General features: G+C 42.6%; 1 protein-coding gene across 3 annotated transcripts in view; it reads left to right on the forward strand.

The window, feature by feature from the left end:
- nipblb (NIPBL cohesin loading factor b) overlaps window positions 1-15,347 on the forward strand; it is a 52,353-nt gene that overhangs the window by 31,970 nt on the left and 5,036 nt on the right. For all 3 annotated transcript variants that reach the window (XM_060909025.1, XM_060909024.1, XM_060909026.1), the window contains exons 30-42: window positions 4,754-4,888; window positions 5,035-5,133; window positions 8,136-8,189; window positions 8,286-8,397; window positions 9,550-9,686; window positions 11,691-11,831; window positions 12,002-12,095; window positions 12,368-12,522; window positions 12,617-12,707; window positions 12,827-13,000; window positions 13,082-13,272; window positions 13,366-13,473; window positions 13,569-13,769. In XM_060909025.1, coding sequence (XP_060765008.1) covers window positions 4,754-4,888; window positions 5,035-5,133; window positions 8,136-8,189; window positions 8,286-8,397; window positions 9,550-9,686; window positions 11,691-11,831; window positions 12,002-12,095; window positions 12,368-12,522; window positions 12,617-12,707; window positions 12,827-13,000; window positions 13,082-13,272; window positions 13,366-13,473; window positions 13,569-13,769 — 1,692 coding nt within the window. The remainder of the gene's footprint in view (window positions 1-4,753; window positions 4,889-5,034; window positions 5,134-8,135; window positions 8,190-8,285; window positions 8,398-9,549; window positions 9,687-11,690; window positions 11,832-12,001; window positions 12,096-12,367; window positions 12,523-12,616; window positions 12,708-12,826; window positions 13,001-13,081; window positions 13,273-13,365; window positions 13,474-13,568; window positions 13,770-15,347) is intronic.

The raw sequence follows: 15,347 nt of genomic DNA on the forward strand, positions 1-15,347 counted from the left end.
GGAGTAGTTGGTGGGTGTGGTTAGTGGAGTGTTTATCCTCCGGTTACTTATAATGACTAGAACTGGAGTCGTATAGATGTACGTACCTCCTCACTTCCTCGATCAACCGCTCTTCGTGCTGCTCCATCTTCGCTCATGTTTTTAAAAATGGCGGTCGTGAAAACAAACCAAACCGGGAAAGTAGGGAAGCGGAAGTGCGTGTACAGCGGATGTAGAGTGGACCAATCAGAGCCCTCTTGTCTGCGAGGCTTCTGCGGTGGTCACAATTTTTGGGAGGTGCGCGCAGAGCGTCTGCGAAGGTGGGGGGGGCTACGCAGACACTGTCTGCGACGCTATCTGCGAGGACTGGGTTGTCAGCATAAATTGGCCTTAAGAGTCCAGAGCATCCTCCAAGTGTGACTTTCAACTGTCCATATGGGGCCGTCCTCTACAGGAGCGATGCGATGAGACTCCAACCAGACACGGCACCAGGATGGATCAGGCAGGTCTGAGGACCAGGAGAGGTCAGCATCTCGATCCCAGGACCGACATGTAACTCAGAGGGACAGATTTGGGGGAGAGGGAGAGAAAACACAGGTTGTTAGGTATGTCCAATGTCACCTGAATAAGTAGGAACAGTATACATATTGCACTGAGTACAAGCAGGGACTCCGGCAACTAACTATGACCAGCATAAAGGGCAGAGCCAGAAGGTAACGCAGGCCTGAGGGAGCCCTGGGACATAAAGCAGCAGCCACTACACCGTCAACAAACTCAAGTGAGCAAGCGAGTAGGGGACTGACAGCATCCATACATCCCAGTTTACTAAAACACTCTGTCTGAGGACCTTCCAGATCTACACCTTTACCTCATAAACACCATTAACACAAGGCTTGACTAAACAGATATGTTTTCAGCCGAGACTTAAACGCCGAGACTGTGTCTGATTCCCAAACATTACTTGGAAGGCTGTTCCATAACTGTGGGGCTTTGTAAGAAAAGGCTCCGCCCCCTGATGCAGCCTTCACTATACGAGGTACCAGCAGATAGCCTGCACCTTTTGATCTAAGTAGGCGTGGCGGGTCATAGAGGAGCAGAAGTTCACTCAGGTACTGTGGTGCGAGACCATTCAGTGCTTTAAAGGTCAATAGTAGTATTTTATAATCAATACGAAATTTGATTGGGAGCCAGTGCAGTATGGATAAGACAGGGATGATGTGGTCATATCTTCTAGTTCTAGTAAGGACTCTTGCTGCTGCGTTTTGAACTAACTGGAGCTTGCTTATGCACTTATTGGAACATCTAGACAGTAAGGCATTACAATAATCCAACCTGGAGGTAACGAAAACATGAACTAGTTTTTCCGCGACATTTAAATTTCTTATCTTAGCAATATTTCTGAGATGAAAGAAAGCTATCCGAGTTTGGAATGAAAGACTGGGGTCAATAATCACGCCGAGATCTTTTACTGCTGCACATGAAGAAACAGAAAGGCCATCCAGAGTTACTGTGTAATCAGAAAACTTACTTCTAGCTGCATGTGGTCCGAGTACAAGTACTTCAGTCTTGTCAGAGTTAAGCAGAAGGAAGTTAATAAGCATCCAGTGTCTCATGTCCTTTACACATTCCTCAATTCTATTAAGCTGGTGTCTTTCATCAGGTTTTGCAAAAACATACAACTGTGTGTCATCAGCATAACAGTGGAAACTAATAGAATGTTTACGAATAATATCACCCAGAGGGAACATAGATAAAGAAAAAAGCAGTGGACCCAAGACAGAACCTTGTGGAACACCAAACTTTACCTCAGTATGTCTAGAAAAATCACCATTTACATCAGCATACATACTGATAGCGATCAGTTAAATAAGAGCTGAGCCAGGAGGGGGCCGTTCCCTTAACTCCCACAACATTTTCTGGTCTATCCAGAAGAATGGAATGATCAGTGGTATCAAATGCTGCACTAAGGTCAAGCGAGACACAGCCCTGATCAGACGCCAACAGTAGGTCGTTTACTACTTTAACCAGTGCTGTCTCTGTGCTATGATGAGGTCTAAATCCTGACTGTTACATTTCATGGATGTTATTCCTATGTAAATATGAGCATAACTGCTGTGCCACAGCTTTTCAAGGATCTTGGAGATAAAGGAGAGGTTTGATATTGGCCGATAATTGGACAGGGATCAAGGTCAGGTTTTTTTAATTGGGGTTTGATAACTGCTAGTTTAAAGGATTTGTGTACATAGCCAATCGTAAGAAGAGAGTTAATTATTTTTAGAAGCGGTTCAGTTACTTCAGGCATTATCTGTTTGAATAGACGTGTAGGTAAGGGATCTAGTACGCAAGTTGAGGCTTTTGATGCCGAGATTAATGAAAGTAATTCAGTTTCTCTAAGGGGAGTAAAACATTCTAATTGCTGATCGATACAGTTCGGCATTTTTTCACTCGGTACACATTTGGAGAAATAAGATGTTATGCAGGTGTATTTTAAAAAATGTCAAGTTTCTTGTATTAAACTTTGCATTAGTGTCATCGGATCACCACAGAGAACACTTTTTAAATTTTGTTTCCATGTTGATTTTTTTTTTTATGCCTTTTTGGTCCATTTTAGGGCTGTTTTGGCATGTTCTACTGTTCCACTGTACATTGAACTATATAACATCATACAAAATCCCACATTTCTAGTGCATTTTGTGCTATAAGATTGATATGAAATGACAATATAGTATCTCTGCTTAATTTAATATATGGAGTCATTTATCACCTGGCAAAAATTTTCGCAGTTCTTTAATAATGTGTCTGTCGTTATGCCAAATGACGTTTTTGGTCAGTGTTCTCAAAAAGGAGCCCAAAAATTCAATCACTGATTCTTTTAATGGTGTCCATTTTGGCAGTTTCAATCTCTATATGTGTAGGAATAATGCACAGAAAAAATGTGTTGACTGTAAGGCACCGACACATTTCAGCGTTCATTGAAAATGTTCACTGGGATAATGGAAAAAGCAATGTAGTCTCCGTAGCCCTCTCTAAACGCGGGGTTTAATCAGGGTTAAAGAATTTCCCATAATGTTTTTATAATTACCATGAGAAGTAAAAGTATAAAAATGCCTTTAGTCGTAGTTGCACTGAGTAGTGGTTTAATTGAGAAATGTAGTTTCTGTAGCCCCCAATTCTTCGTTGGGCGTTTCTTCGTTAGAAAAGATACTTGATTCTGTGCTTATTGCCATACAAATTGTATTTCATAATATTTCCAATAAAATATATCTAGTTATACCTTTTTAAATCTTTTTTCTTTTTTTATTCTGTGGAAAAAAAAATACCCTGGTGTAGTCTCCGTAGCCCCCACCAGTTCACCGAAACGGTGGTCTTGATCAACAGGCCAAATCTTCTGAACCAGATGAGGATACCTCATGAAATTTTCACACTGTAATATTAAGATATGTGGAAACAGAATGCACTGAGACAAAATCTGAAAACTCATCTCATTATCTCTAGTCGCTTTATCCTGTTCTACAGGGTCGCAGGCAAGCTGGAGCCTATCCCAGCTGACTATGGGCGAAAGGCGGGGTACACCCTGGACAAGTCGCCAGGCCATCACAGGGCTGACACATAGACACAGACAACCATTCACACTCACATTCACACCTACGGTCAATTTAGAGTCACCAGTTAACCTAACCTGCATGTCTTTGGACTGTGGGGGAAACCGGAGCACCCGGAGGAAACCCACGCGGACACGGGGAGAACATGCAAACTCCGCACAGAAAGGCCCTCGCCGGCCACGGGGCTCGAACCCGGACCTTCTTGCTGTGAGGCGACAGCGCTAACCACTACACCACCGTGCCGCCCAATCTGAAAACTAAACTTTCAAAAAATGACCATTTTGGAACAGAAATGTGTACCCTGAGTGAAAAAAATGCCGGTTATATTGTTAACTACAGGGTCACTTACATCGTCTGACTTTTTAAACTAGTAGTTTGAATTTTTTGTCGGATATTCTGAATTTTGTCATTAAAAAAATGAATGAAGTTGTTGCTACGATATACTACAGGTGTGCATGTGTCTATAGTGGACTTATTCCTGGTTAATTTTGCTCCAGTATTAAATAGGAATCTAGGATTATTTTTATCTTCTATTAGGAAGGAGAGATGTTGATCTAGCAGCACTAAGAGCTCTTCTATACTTCAGGAAGCTCACCTTCCACACTAATTTGAACACTACCAATTTAGTTTGACGCCATTTACATTCCAATTTTCGAGTGGTCTGTTTTAAAGTGCGAGTGCCATCATTATACCAGGGTGCTAATTTTTTGTCTCTGACCATTTTTCCATTTAAGAGGAGCTACAGTGTCTAAAATATGGCGGAACGTTGACTCGAAGAATTCAGTTGCCTGATCAAGTTCTGCAGGGGCTGACAGTGACCCAAAGTTGATAATTCTGCGAGATCATTTATAAAGCTCTGTGCAGTAGTTGATGTGAAATGTACATTTAATACAGTAGCGTGGTGAGGTGCATATATTATTACTCGGACATGTTTTGAATGGGATGAGATACTGATCTGAGAACATCAGACTGTGTAGCTTCCGCAGTCGTCTGAGCAGTAAGGCAGCTGTGTTGATAACACACTTTTTTTTTTTTTTTTCCTGCAGATTAAAGTTCGTTCAGAGTATGAAAGTTCACCTTGGGTAAATTTCTCTTGTGATGCTCTGTTGCCACCTACAGGCTGTAGAGTATGTAGCATGTCCAAGTGTTCATACCTGGGGTCATCTTTGCAGGATACGGGCATTAGTGTGAGAAAGAGGGTGATTAAGATCTTGCGAGACATCTGTCTGGAGCAGCCCACCTTCAACAAGATCACGGAGATGTGTGTGAAGATGATCCGAAGGGTCAACGATGAAGAAGGCATTAAGGTATAGGCTACAACTTGGGTAATGCATATTAATTTAGTTTATATTTCGTTCATGGACGTTTGGTTGGATGCTCTCGGATTGTAATGTATGTTTTGGCACCTGGCCAGTTTTGTTTTATTTTGTAAACTTTTTTTTTTTTCCCGCAGAAACTGGTAAATGAAACATTCCAGAAGTTGTGGTTCACTCCAACTCCAAATCACGATAAGGAAACCATGACCAGGAAGATCATCAATATCACTGATGTGGTAAGACGGACTTTAATATACGATAGCAGCGAACACTCTGGGATGTTTGTTTTCTAGACAGAGAAAATGAGCAAGTACTTAAAAGTGCTCAAATTCCTGGGGGGATCAGAAATACGGGATTTGTGTTTTGGGCTCGCTTTTTGGTTATTAGTATGATTCTCTGAGCTCTACTCGTATCACATGTGGACACTGTTAGAGTCGTTGCCCAAAAATGTTATTTGGGCACATTTTGTGTGCAGTATTTGTTTACATGGTATGTTGTACCTACTACTGTACTGTATCTTAAATGGCAACGTAACAATTTTACAGTGCTCAGCGTAAATGAGTGCACCCCCTTTGAAAAGTAACATTTTAAACAATATCTCAATGAACATAAACAATTTCCAAAATGTTGACAAGACAAAGTTTAATATAACATCTGTTTAACTTATAACGGGAAAGTAAGGTTAATAATATAACTTAGATTACACATTTTTCAGTTTTACTCAAATTAGGGTGGTGCAAAAATGAGTACACCCCATGACAAAAACTACTACATCTAGTACTTTGTATGGCCTCCATGATTTTTAATGACAGCACCAAGTCTTCTAGGCATGGAATGAACAAGTTGGCGACATTTTGCAACATCAATCTTTTTCCATTCTTCAACAACGACCTCTTTTAGTGACTGGATGCTGGATGGAGAGTGATGCTCAACTTGTCAAGTCAAGTGTATTTGTGTAGCGCTTTTAACAATAAACATTGTCGCAAAGCAGCTTTACAGAATTTGAACGACTTAAAACATGAGCTAATTTTATCCCTAATCTATCCCCAATGAGCAAGCCTGTGGCGACGGTGGCAAGGAAAAACTCCCTCAGACGACATGAGGAAGAAACCTCGAGAGGAACCAGACTCAAAAGGGAACCCATCCTCATTTGGGCAACAACAGACAGCCTGACTATAATATTAACAGTTTTAACATGAGGACAGTTTCGTTGATGTTATAGCTCTTCATTGATGGAAACTTGAGTGCAAAACTGTTCATGATAACTGCAGTCCTAAAGTTAGCAAGACAACTGTAGACCTCAGCCATAAAAGCATTACTGTAAGAGTCCAGAGCGTCCTCCAGGTATAACCCTCAACTGTCCTCATGGGGCCGTCCTTCACAGGAGCGGTGCGATAAAACTCCAACCAGACACAGGGCACCAGGATGGATCGCGCAGGTCCGAGGGGCAGAAGAGGCCAGCATCTCAATCCCAGGACCAACATGTAACTCAGAGGGACATATTGGGGGGGGGAAGAGAGAGAGAAAGAAAACACATGTTGTTAGGTATGACCTAAAAATGACAAGTATTAAATCTGTGTGGTAGGCTCGCAGAGACGAGAGTCTTTACATCAGGCATAACACACAACAATGGCATGTTAATATGGTAAAAAATATATCGTGACCTGCTCTGGCTGGATGCTTGATTGGGTGATGGGAGCACACTCCTCAGCAATGATGAGATGCAGATGGGACCCTTAGGGCTGGCCAAGACAAAAACTTCCAAAAACTGGTCTCTTCAGAATTCCCCATAGGTGTTCGATTGGGTTCAGATCAGGAGACGTACTTGGCCACTGAATCACTTTCACCCTGTTCTTCTTCAGAAATCCAACAGTGAACTTAGATGTGTGTTTAGGATCATTGTCATGTTGGAAAAGTGCACGACGACCAAGGGCACGGAGTGATGGTAGCATCTTCTCTTTCAGTATAGAGCAATACGTCTGTGAATTCATGATGCCATCAGTGAAACGCAGCTCCCTGACACCAGCAGCACTCATGCAGCCCCACATAAGGACACTGCCACCACCATGTTTCACTGTAGGCACCATGCATTTTTCTTTGTATTCCTCACCTTTGCGACGTCATACAGTTTTGAAGCCATCAGTTCCAAAAACATTTATCTTGGTCTCATCACTCCAGAGTATAGAGTCCTAGTAGTCTTCATCTTTGTCAGCATGGGCCCTGGCAAACTCTAGGCGGGCTTTTTTGTGCCTGGGCTTTAGGAGAGGCTTCTTTCGTGGACGGCATCCATGCATGCCATTCCTCTGCAGCGTACGCCGTATTGTGTCATGGGAAATAGTCACCCCAGTTTGGCTTTCTACTTCTTTAGATAACTGTAGTGAACTTGCATGCCAATTTTCTTCAACCCTTCTCATCAGAAGACGCTCCTGTCGAGGTGTTAACTTCCACGGACGACCTAGACGTCTCTGTGAGATGGTTGCGGTTCCATCGTTCTTAAATTTTTGTACCACTTTTGCTACAGTACTCTGACTGATAAGTAAAGCTTTGCTGATCTTCTTGTAGCCTTCACCTTTGTGATGGAAAGAAATTATTTTCTTTGGGGAATTCTGAAGAGACAAGTTGAGCATCACTCTCCGTCCAGCATCCAGTCACTAAAAGAGGTCGTTGTTGAAGAATGGAAAAAGATTGATATTGCAAAATGTCGCCAACTTGTTCATTCCATGCCTAGAAGACTTGGTGCCGTCATTAAAAATCATGAAGGCCATACAAAGTACTAGATGAAGTAGTTTTTGTTGTGGGGTGTACTCATTTTTGCACCACCCTAATTTGAGTAAAACTGAAAAATGTGTAATCTAAGTTTATATTATTAACCTTACTTTCACATTATAAGTTAAACAGATGTTATATTAAACTTTGTCTTTTGGAAATTGTGTTCATTGAGATATTGTTTAAAATGTTACTTTTCAAAGGGGGTGCACTCATTTACGCTGAGCACTGTAAAACTGAAGAATATAACTATTTAGGAGGTTCTGCTTTCTTTGTACTAGACTGACGTGAGTGCAAAATGGAGACCTATAAATTTACTAGTTTTAAATAAATGTTCGGCAAGGCATTTATTACATTTTCACGATGAACAATTATTACTTGAGTACTTGTCCTTGTCTGTAATGCCTGTATGTTTTATTATACAGTGTGTCTGTTCATACCTGATAAAGCATAAGGGGATTTCTCTTGACAGGTGTCTGCATGCAGGGATTCTGGTTATGACTGGTTCGAACAGCTGCTTCAGAATGTGAGTGTCGTCCTTTATTGTTCATGCTGGATGTGGTGTACAGCGGAGAGGCTTGTGTGAGACACCAGTCCTTTTGGTTATTTTTCTCAATTACAGTTGCTAAAGACTGAGGAAGACGCCTCCTATAAGCCAACCCGGAAAGCCTGTGCCCAGCTCGTCGACAATCTCGTGGAGCACATCCTCAAATATGAGGAGGAGTCTCTCACTGGTACTGCTCTCTCTCTTTCACACACAATTTAGCTGTTTCTGCAAAAGTTTAAATGGTGGTCAGTTTTAGGCTACGTCCACACTGCAGGCTGAAGTGACTCAAATCCGATCTTTTTGCCCATATGTGACCTGTATCCGATCTTTTATTGACAATATGAACGACACAGATCCGATTTTTTTCAAATCCGACCCAGGCCGTTTGGATATGTGGTCTTAATTCCAATTCCTATCCGCTCTTTTCATATGCGACTTCAGTCTGAACCGCCAGGTCGCATTCATCCGACTTACACGTCATCAACAAGCCACAAACGTCACTATTCTGCGCTGAAGTAGGCGGCGGGTCTCTCAAAAAAAGTTACAACAACATGGCGCATAATCACGGGCGCAGATAGAGGGTGGGACTCGTCCCACCCAGATTTAAATTCACCTCGCTCGGTCCCCCCCACTTACAGGGAGGAAAAAACGTCTATGCTGTCTTTCTTTGCATAAGGCAAACCTCACGGAAAAATCAAAAGACTAATTACCATTCGGTTTATTGAGGTGCACAGCAGTGTATACATAGTTGCAACAACTCACATAAAACAAAACAAAGACTGATATTCGGTTGGTTGAGCTGCGCAGACTGCACAGGTTGCGAGCTCGAGCTTGGTTGCTATGGTAACCCACAACAAGTTTGACAGGCATGTTGGGGTTGGTTTGCTGGCAGCTTTGTCCAACCCCCCCAGTTCAAAAAACGTATCTGCGCCCCTGCGCATGACATCAATGCGAGGGACGCTTCGGGCTGTGAAGGTTCTGAATCTTCTCAATGGAAGGACGCAGAGGTTAGGGAGCTGATTTCCATTTGGGGGGATGCAGCTATTCAAGCTAGATTGGATGGGTCATACCGCAACCGGGCGGTTTTACTTCCGTAAACATTGGCCATGCTCACTGCGTGTGACGTCGTCGTATCCTGCAGTGCGCATGCGGAACACTTAGGTCGCTTTTCGTTCATACTGAGGATCACATACAAGTCGCATATATTCGTTAATGTGAACGACCTCACAAAAAAATCGGATTTCACAAAAAAATCGGAATCGAGCATTAAGCCTTGCAGTGTGAACGTAGCGTTAGTGTTGGACAGTCTCTGAATGCTTACGTACTTGTTCCCCTACAGACTGTGAGAGTAAAGGGGTGAACTCAAATCGCTTAGTGGCCTGCATCACCACGCTCTACCTCTTCAGCAAGATCCGAGCGCAGCTGATGGTGAAACACGCGATGACCATGCAGCCCTATTTGACCACCAAGTGCAACGTGAGCTTTTTTTTTTAAGCTTCGTTTATCACAATTCTTGTTTTTAGCACTATTAATGCACACTGTTATGTACAAAGCGCACATGTAGATTGTTACATTTTTACCTGTATATTGTATAGTCAGCTTGTTCTTGATTTTTTTTTTTAATTCTATTTTATTTTAAACAGTGTGTCTTTGTCTTTTTGCATGTCTGATAACTTGCTGCTGCAACAAAACAATTTCCCAGCTTGGGATCAATAAAGTAAATCTCTCTGTCTCCCTGCCTGTTTCGAACTACATTTAACCATGTTGCGCCATCTAGTGGTCTGTAAGAAAAACAGCACAAATTTTGCTTGCTAAGTTCTCTTAAAGGTCCTAGGCAGTGGTCTGAGGTGAAACGTAGAATATCACCTTTATTGTCTAGAAGAACAACCCAAAAAGTGAATTCAATCTTCCTGGTGTCTAATTTGCACCCTAAAATTGAATAAAACGGTTAAAATATACAGTACTGTTTTGCCCAATTTCCGAAGGTTTGTTTACATCTCACTTATGCGCACTTTCACCACGAGGGGACTGTCGTCATGACGTCATTCAAGGCAAACAGACTGGGAGCAGCTCTGCGTTTACCTGCGAAGTGAGCATGTGTACGGACTGTGGTCGTGAAAGGTTGTGTAAAATGTCTGAAAGCGATAGTGATTTTGAAGTAGGAACTCTCCAAATTGAATATCGAGAGGTGAAACCGTATATGTATGAACCTATGGCCGTTGCGAAGCAGTCGGTGAATGTGGCTCACTGGTTTGACCATGCGGCCTCGGAATCGGACGGCGACTCGGCCAACTCTGATCGCGGTGACCCCGGACCTCAACAAGACTCGCGCCCAAACGATTCATCCTGGTAGTTATGATAAATTCCTACTTTCGTCGTAATACTAAATAAGAGCCCTTTTGAAGAATAATTAAACCGCCTTCCCTCGTGGATATAGGGAACGATTACTGGACAGCGCGCCGGTAGGCCACATTAGCCTGCCAGCCGCCCCGTTATACTATTTATAGCTGACTCTAAGTGAGGAAATATCCCTTTGTCTCATTTGCACAATGATTGTACAGGATCCCTCAGGATTCTTGACTTGTCAATTGCAAGCAAAAGTAAAAATGTTTACCTCCAATCTTCTCCTTTTTGCTTGAGCGTTGCTGCTCCGTTTCTTCTTTGACTGCTTGATTTTGTTCCACACACACAATCCACTCGCTCTGCCTCATCTCCTCTTTCGGAAAAAAAACAACCCTCTGGCTTCATGCACACAATCCACTCTCTCCGCCTCTTCTCTTTCAGAAAAAGCCAACCCACTCGCCCCGCCTCTTCTCCTTTTTCAGAAAAAGCCAACCCACTCGCTCCGCCTCTTCTCCTCTTCCGGAAAAAGCCAATCCTCTTGCTCCGCCTCTTCTCCTGTTCCAGAAAAAACAATCCACTCTCTCTGCCTCTTCTCCTCTTTCGGAAAAAGCCAACCCTCTGGCTTCACGTGCACAATCCACTTGCTCCGCCTCTTCTCCTTTTTCGGAAAAAGCCAACCCACTCACTCCACCTCTTCTCCTCTTCTGGAAAAACCCAGTCCTCTCGCTCCGCCTCTTCTCCTCTCTTGGTAAAAGGTAAAAACTTCTTTCTGAACCAGTCCCGTTGTTACAGTTCACTGCACAACAATAAGGCATGGTTTTTCTTTGGAAATTCCTGAATGCACGTCTGCGCTCGAGCCGAACGGCAATGCAAGTAAATGGAAGTGGACTCCACTCAAGCGGTTTGTTTGTCTTGAATGACGTCATGCGCCGAGTGGTCACGAAAATCGCCAAACAGAAATTTGCCGTGATCCACGCTAACTTTATTTTAATTATTACTTAACAATATTTCTTGGGACCAGAAGAAAACTACAGAGGGTTTTTTTAACATGTATAAAGTTTCAAATGTGCATAAATTGAAAACTGTTGCCTATGAGCTTTAAGTTGAAACTCTTCTTTACTTTCCTTCCATTCACAGAACCAGAATGACTTCATGGTCATCTGTAATGTAGCTAAAATCTTAGAGTTGGTGGTGCCTCTGATGGACCATCCCAGCGAGACCTTTCTCACCACCATTGAGGAAGACTTGATGAAGCTCATTATCAAATATGGAATGACGGTTAGTCAGGATTCATGCCCCCCCCCCCCCCAAAAAAAAAAAAAACCTCAAAACTATAATTTGCTTCCAGCTATTTTGATCTCATGGTGTTTCCAACCATTTCTGTTTGCAATTCAGTGCTCTTGTTTTTCAGTTGCCTTTAATGTTTTTGTTTGTTTGGTCCCCCCCAGGTTGTGCAGCATTGTGTAAGCTGTCTTGGGGCAATAGTGAACAAGGTCACTCACAACTACAAGTTTGTCTGGGCTTGTTTTAACCGGTACTATGGTAAGAGTTTTATTCTTAAGAGAGCTCTTGATTCTGTGCTATTGTGTGCTAACTCAAGCAAAACGAACAGGCAGTCCCTTGTTCTTATCCGTATTATAAAAAATAAATAAATAAAAAATGCTAACATGGCCTTCAAATGCATCAAGATGACACTAATGTACAATGTAGCCAAGCTTTTGTGAATGGCGAGGAGTTTTGTTGGATAACTGGGTCGTGGATATTGTTGGATGATGGGAAAAAAAAAATTGACTTAATGTACTTAATGTCCTCAGGGGCACTAAACAAGCTAAAGACCCAGCACCAGGAGGACCCGAATAGCATGGTGCTGGTGTCCAACAAACCGGCGCTGCTGCGGTCTCTCTTCACTGTAGGAGCTCTGTGCAGGCACTTTGACTTTGACCGAGAAGAGTTCAAAGGAAATAACAAGGTCTGCTATTTGCTCTTGTACCGGCCACATGAGTTTCAACTTGACTTAAAAAAAAAAAATTAAAAGTCGTTGATGTTTTATTGATTGTTCCCAGGTTGTCATAAAGGACAAGGTGTTAGAGCTGCTTCTGTATTTCACCAAGAACGAGGACGAGGAGGTGCAGACGAAGGCCATCATTGGCTTGGGTAAGCAAATCATTTGGGATTAGAAGGTTGAGTTCTAAGCCCGGCCCCGTCAAGCTGCCATTTTCACGTCCTTGTGCAAGGGTGTTTTTATTCTAACAAATGTTTTCCTTGTTCCTCAGGTTTCCTGTTCATCCAGCACCCAGGCCTAATGTTCGTCCCTGACGTGAAGACCCTGTACAACGGCCTCCTGTCAGACAGGAAGAAGTCTGTAAACCTGAAGATCCAGGTGCTGAAGAACCTACAGACGTACTTGCAGGAAGAGGACTCACGAATGCAGGAAGCTGACAGGGAGTGTGAGTGTCTGTCTCCCACAGCCAAAATTCTCCTCTGTGTTTGTCAGCCACGTTTTAACCCCGACTGTTGTTTCTCTGCAGGGAAGAAGCTGTCCAAGCAGGAGGATCTGAAGGAGATGGGTGACATCTCGTCGGGTATGAGCAGCTCCATCATGCAGCTGTACCTCAAGCAGGTCCTGGAGGCCTTCTTCCACACGCAGTCCAACGTGCGTCACTTTGCCCTCAACGTCATCGCTCTTACACTCAACCAGGGTCTCATTCATCCCGTACAGGTACACACGACTTAACCAGTGCCTATAGTCTTAAACACTTCTCGGAGTTTTGATCTAGCGAGTCTGAGTAATCCTGATGGTATTTTTGTGTAGTGTGTCCCTTATTTGATTGCCATGGGAACCGATCCCGAGCCCACAATGAGGAACAAAGCAGACCAGCAGCTGGTGGAAATTGATAAGAAGTACACAGGATTTATTCACGTGAGTGACATTCAGTCTATACATTTACACCAACTAATTATATCTGTTGAGCATCAAAACGCGAAGAACTCATCCTCTGATCTTTTGAAAATCAGATGAAGGCTGTGGCGGGGATGAAGATGTCCTACCAAGTCCAGCAGGCCATAATGGCATCCCGGGACATGATCATCCGGGGTTTCCGTCAAGACGAGTCTAGCTCAGCGCTCTGTTCGCACCTTTTCACCATGGTGCGGGGAAATCGGCAGCACCGGAGAGCCTTCCTCATCTCACTGCTCAATCTGTTTGATGATAGTGCGGTGAGTCAGTTTGTTAGATTAGGCTGGAGCGTTTCTCATCTCTTTATAAAGACGACCTTGGGGGCGTCGTGGCTCAGGTGGCTAAGGCGCCATACCATAAATCCGGGGACCCGGGTTCGATTCCGACCCGAGGTCATTTCCCGATCCCTCCCCGTCTCTCTCTCCCGCTCATTTCCTGTCCTGTCTCTACACTGTCCTATCCAATAAAGGTGAAAAAAAGCCCAAAAAAAATCTTTAAAAAAAATAAAAATTAAAAAAATAAAGACGACCTTGACTCTAGCTGGTCAAGCTGGAATCATTTCTGGATAGAGGAGGTAGCCTCCAGTTTTCTCCTGAACAGAGCTGGGCGAGATCTAAAATTAAATACAACAATACCCTTTATTTTAAAAGGGAAAAAAATGTTTTTTAAAGGCTAAAGTACGATTCGCACGGGATAAGTATTACCTATGGGGTGATGGGGTTGTGTGTGTGTCTATGGGTGGGTGTGTGTGTGGTAATATTTATTATGAATGCTGTTGTGTGGATGTTAAACATTAAATGTATTTTGTGTTGTCCATTGTGTGTATAAGTCGATGTGAATTGCCAGACTTTGTGCCCAAGACAAATTTCTCTCTTGAAGAGACAATAAAGGCTCTTACTTACTCTCAATGGACCTCTGGTAATTCGCAATTACCCCCGCACCTCTGTGTTATTGTGTGGCGCATTCGGACGGGATAAGCAGAAGTCTGTAATTCACTGAATTTACAGGCATTGTGACCGGATGTGTCGTAAGTTCACAGCATCCTGTTTCGTCTTGTAGACAGTAGAGATGGGATTTATGGCTCTTTGATGGGATCCGCATCTTTATGATCCGTTCTTTGAAAAGAGCCGTTCAAAAGACTGGCTCATTTGGCTCTTTTTAAATATTTATTCAGTTTTAAGAAGACAGCGTCTAAAGAAGCCAGATCCCTCTGCTTAGACAGTGACATCAATATTTCTGGACATACCTTTTATATAAAGCAACCTAAACTTACATTATTGTAACCCCTAAACGCTCATAAATAACCATTAAAAAACAATGAGGGCTTCAATGAATGTCCATGCAGAACGGCTTTTCTGTAAAAAAAAAAAAAAAAGAACCCACTCAAGAACATAGTTATCAAGAACGCAAGAATATTTTATAGAAAAACACTTGTTTTACAAAAATATTTAAGTCTGAGATACAAAATAGATACAACTACAATAAATATAACACAAGAACTAGTTATCACACAAGAACATTTTAATAGAAAAAAACAAACTTTCTATATTAAAATTAGTGCTGTCAAGCGATTTAAAATATTTAATCGCGATTAATGTCGCGACTGTCATAGTTAACTCGCGATTAATCGCAATTTAATCGCACATTTTTGTCACATGAAAAACCATTGTAATTCTCTTATCAGCATAAAAAAGTGAATGGGCTTGCTCACCGTTCGAACTACGGGGGTACTCGGGGGATCCGAGATCCCCTGAAACAGACATGAGATCCCTTGAAAACATGATTTGGGAAATGTTGGGGGGTCTCTAAAATATTGGTAAAATGATGTTTATTGACAT

Source organism: Neoarius graeffei, chromosome 25, assembly GCF_027579695.1.
Source record: "Neoarius graeffei isolate fNeoGra1 chromosome 25, fNeoGra1.pri, whole genome shotgun sequence".
Lineage (NCBI taxonomy): Eukaryota > Metazoa > Chordata > Actinopteri > Siluriformes > Ariidae > Neoarius > Neoarius graeffei.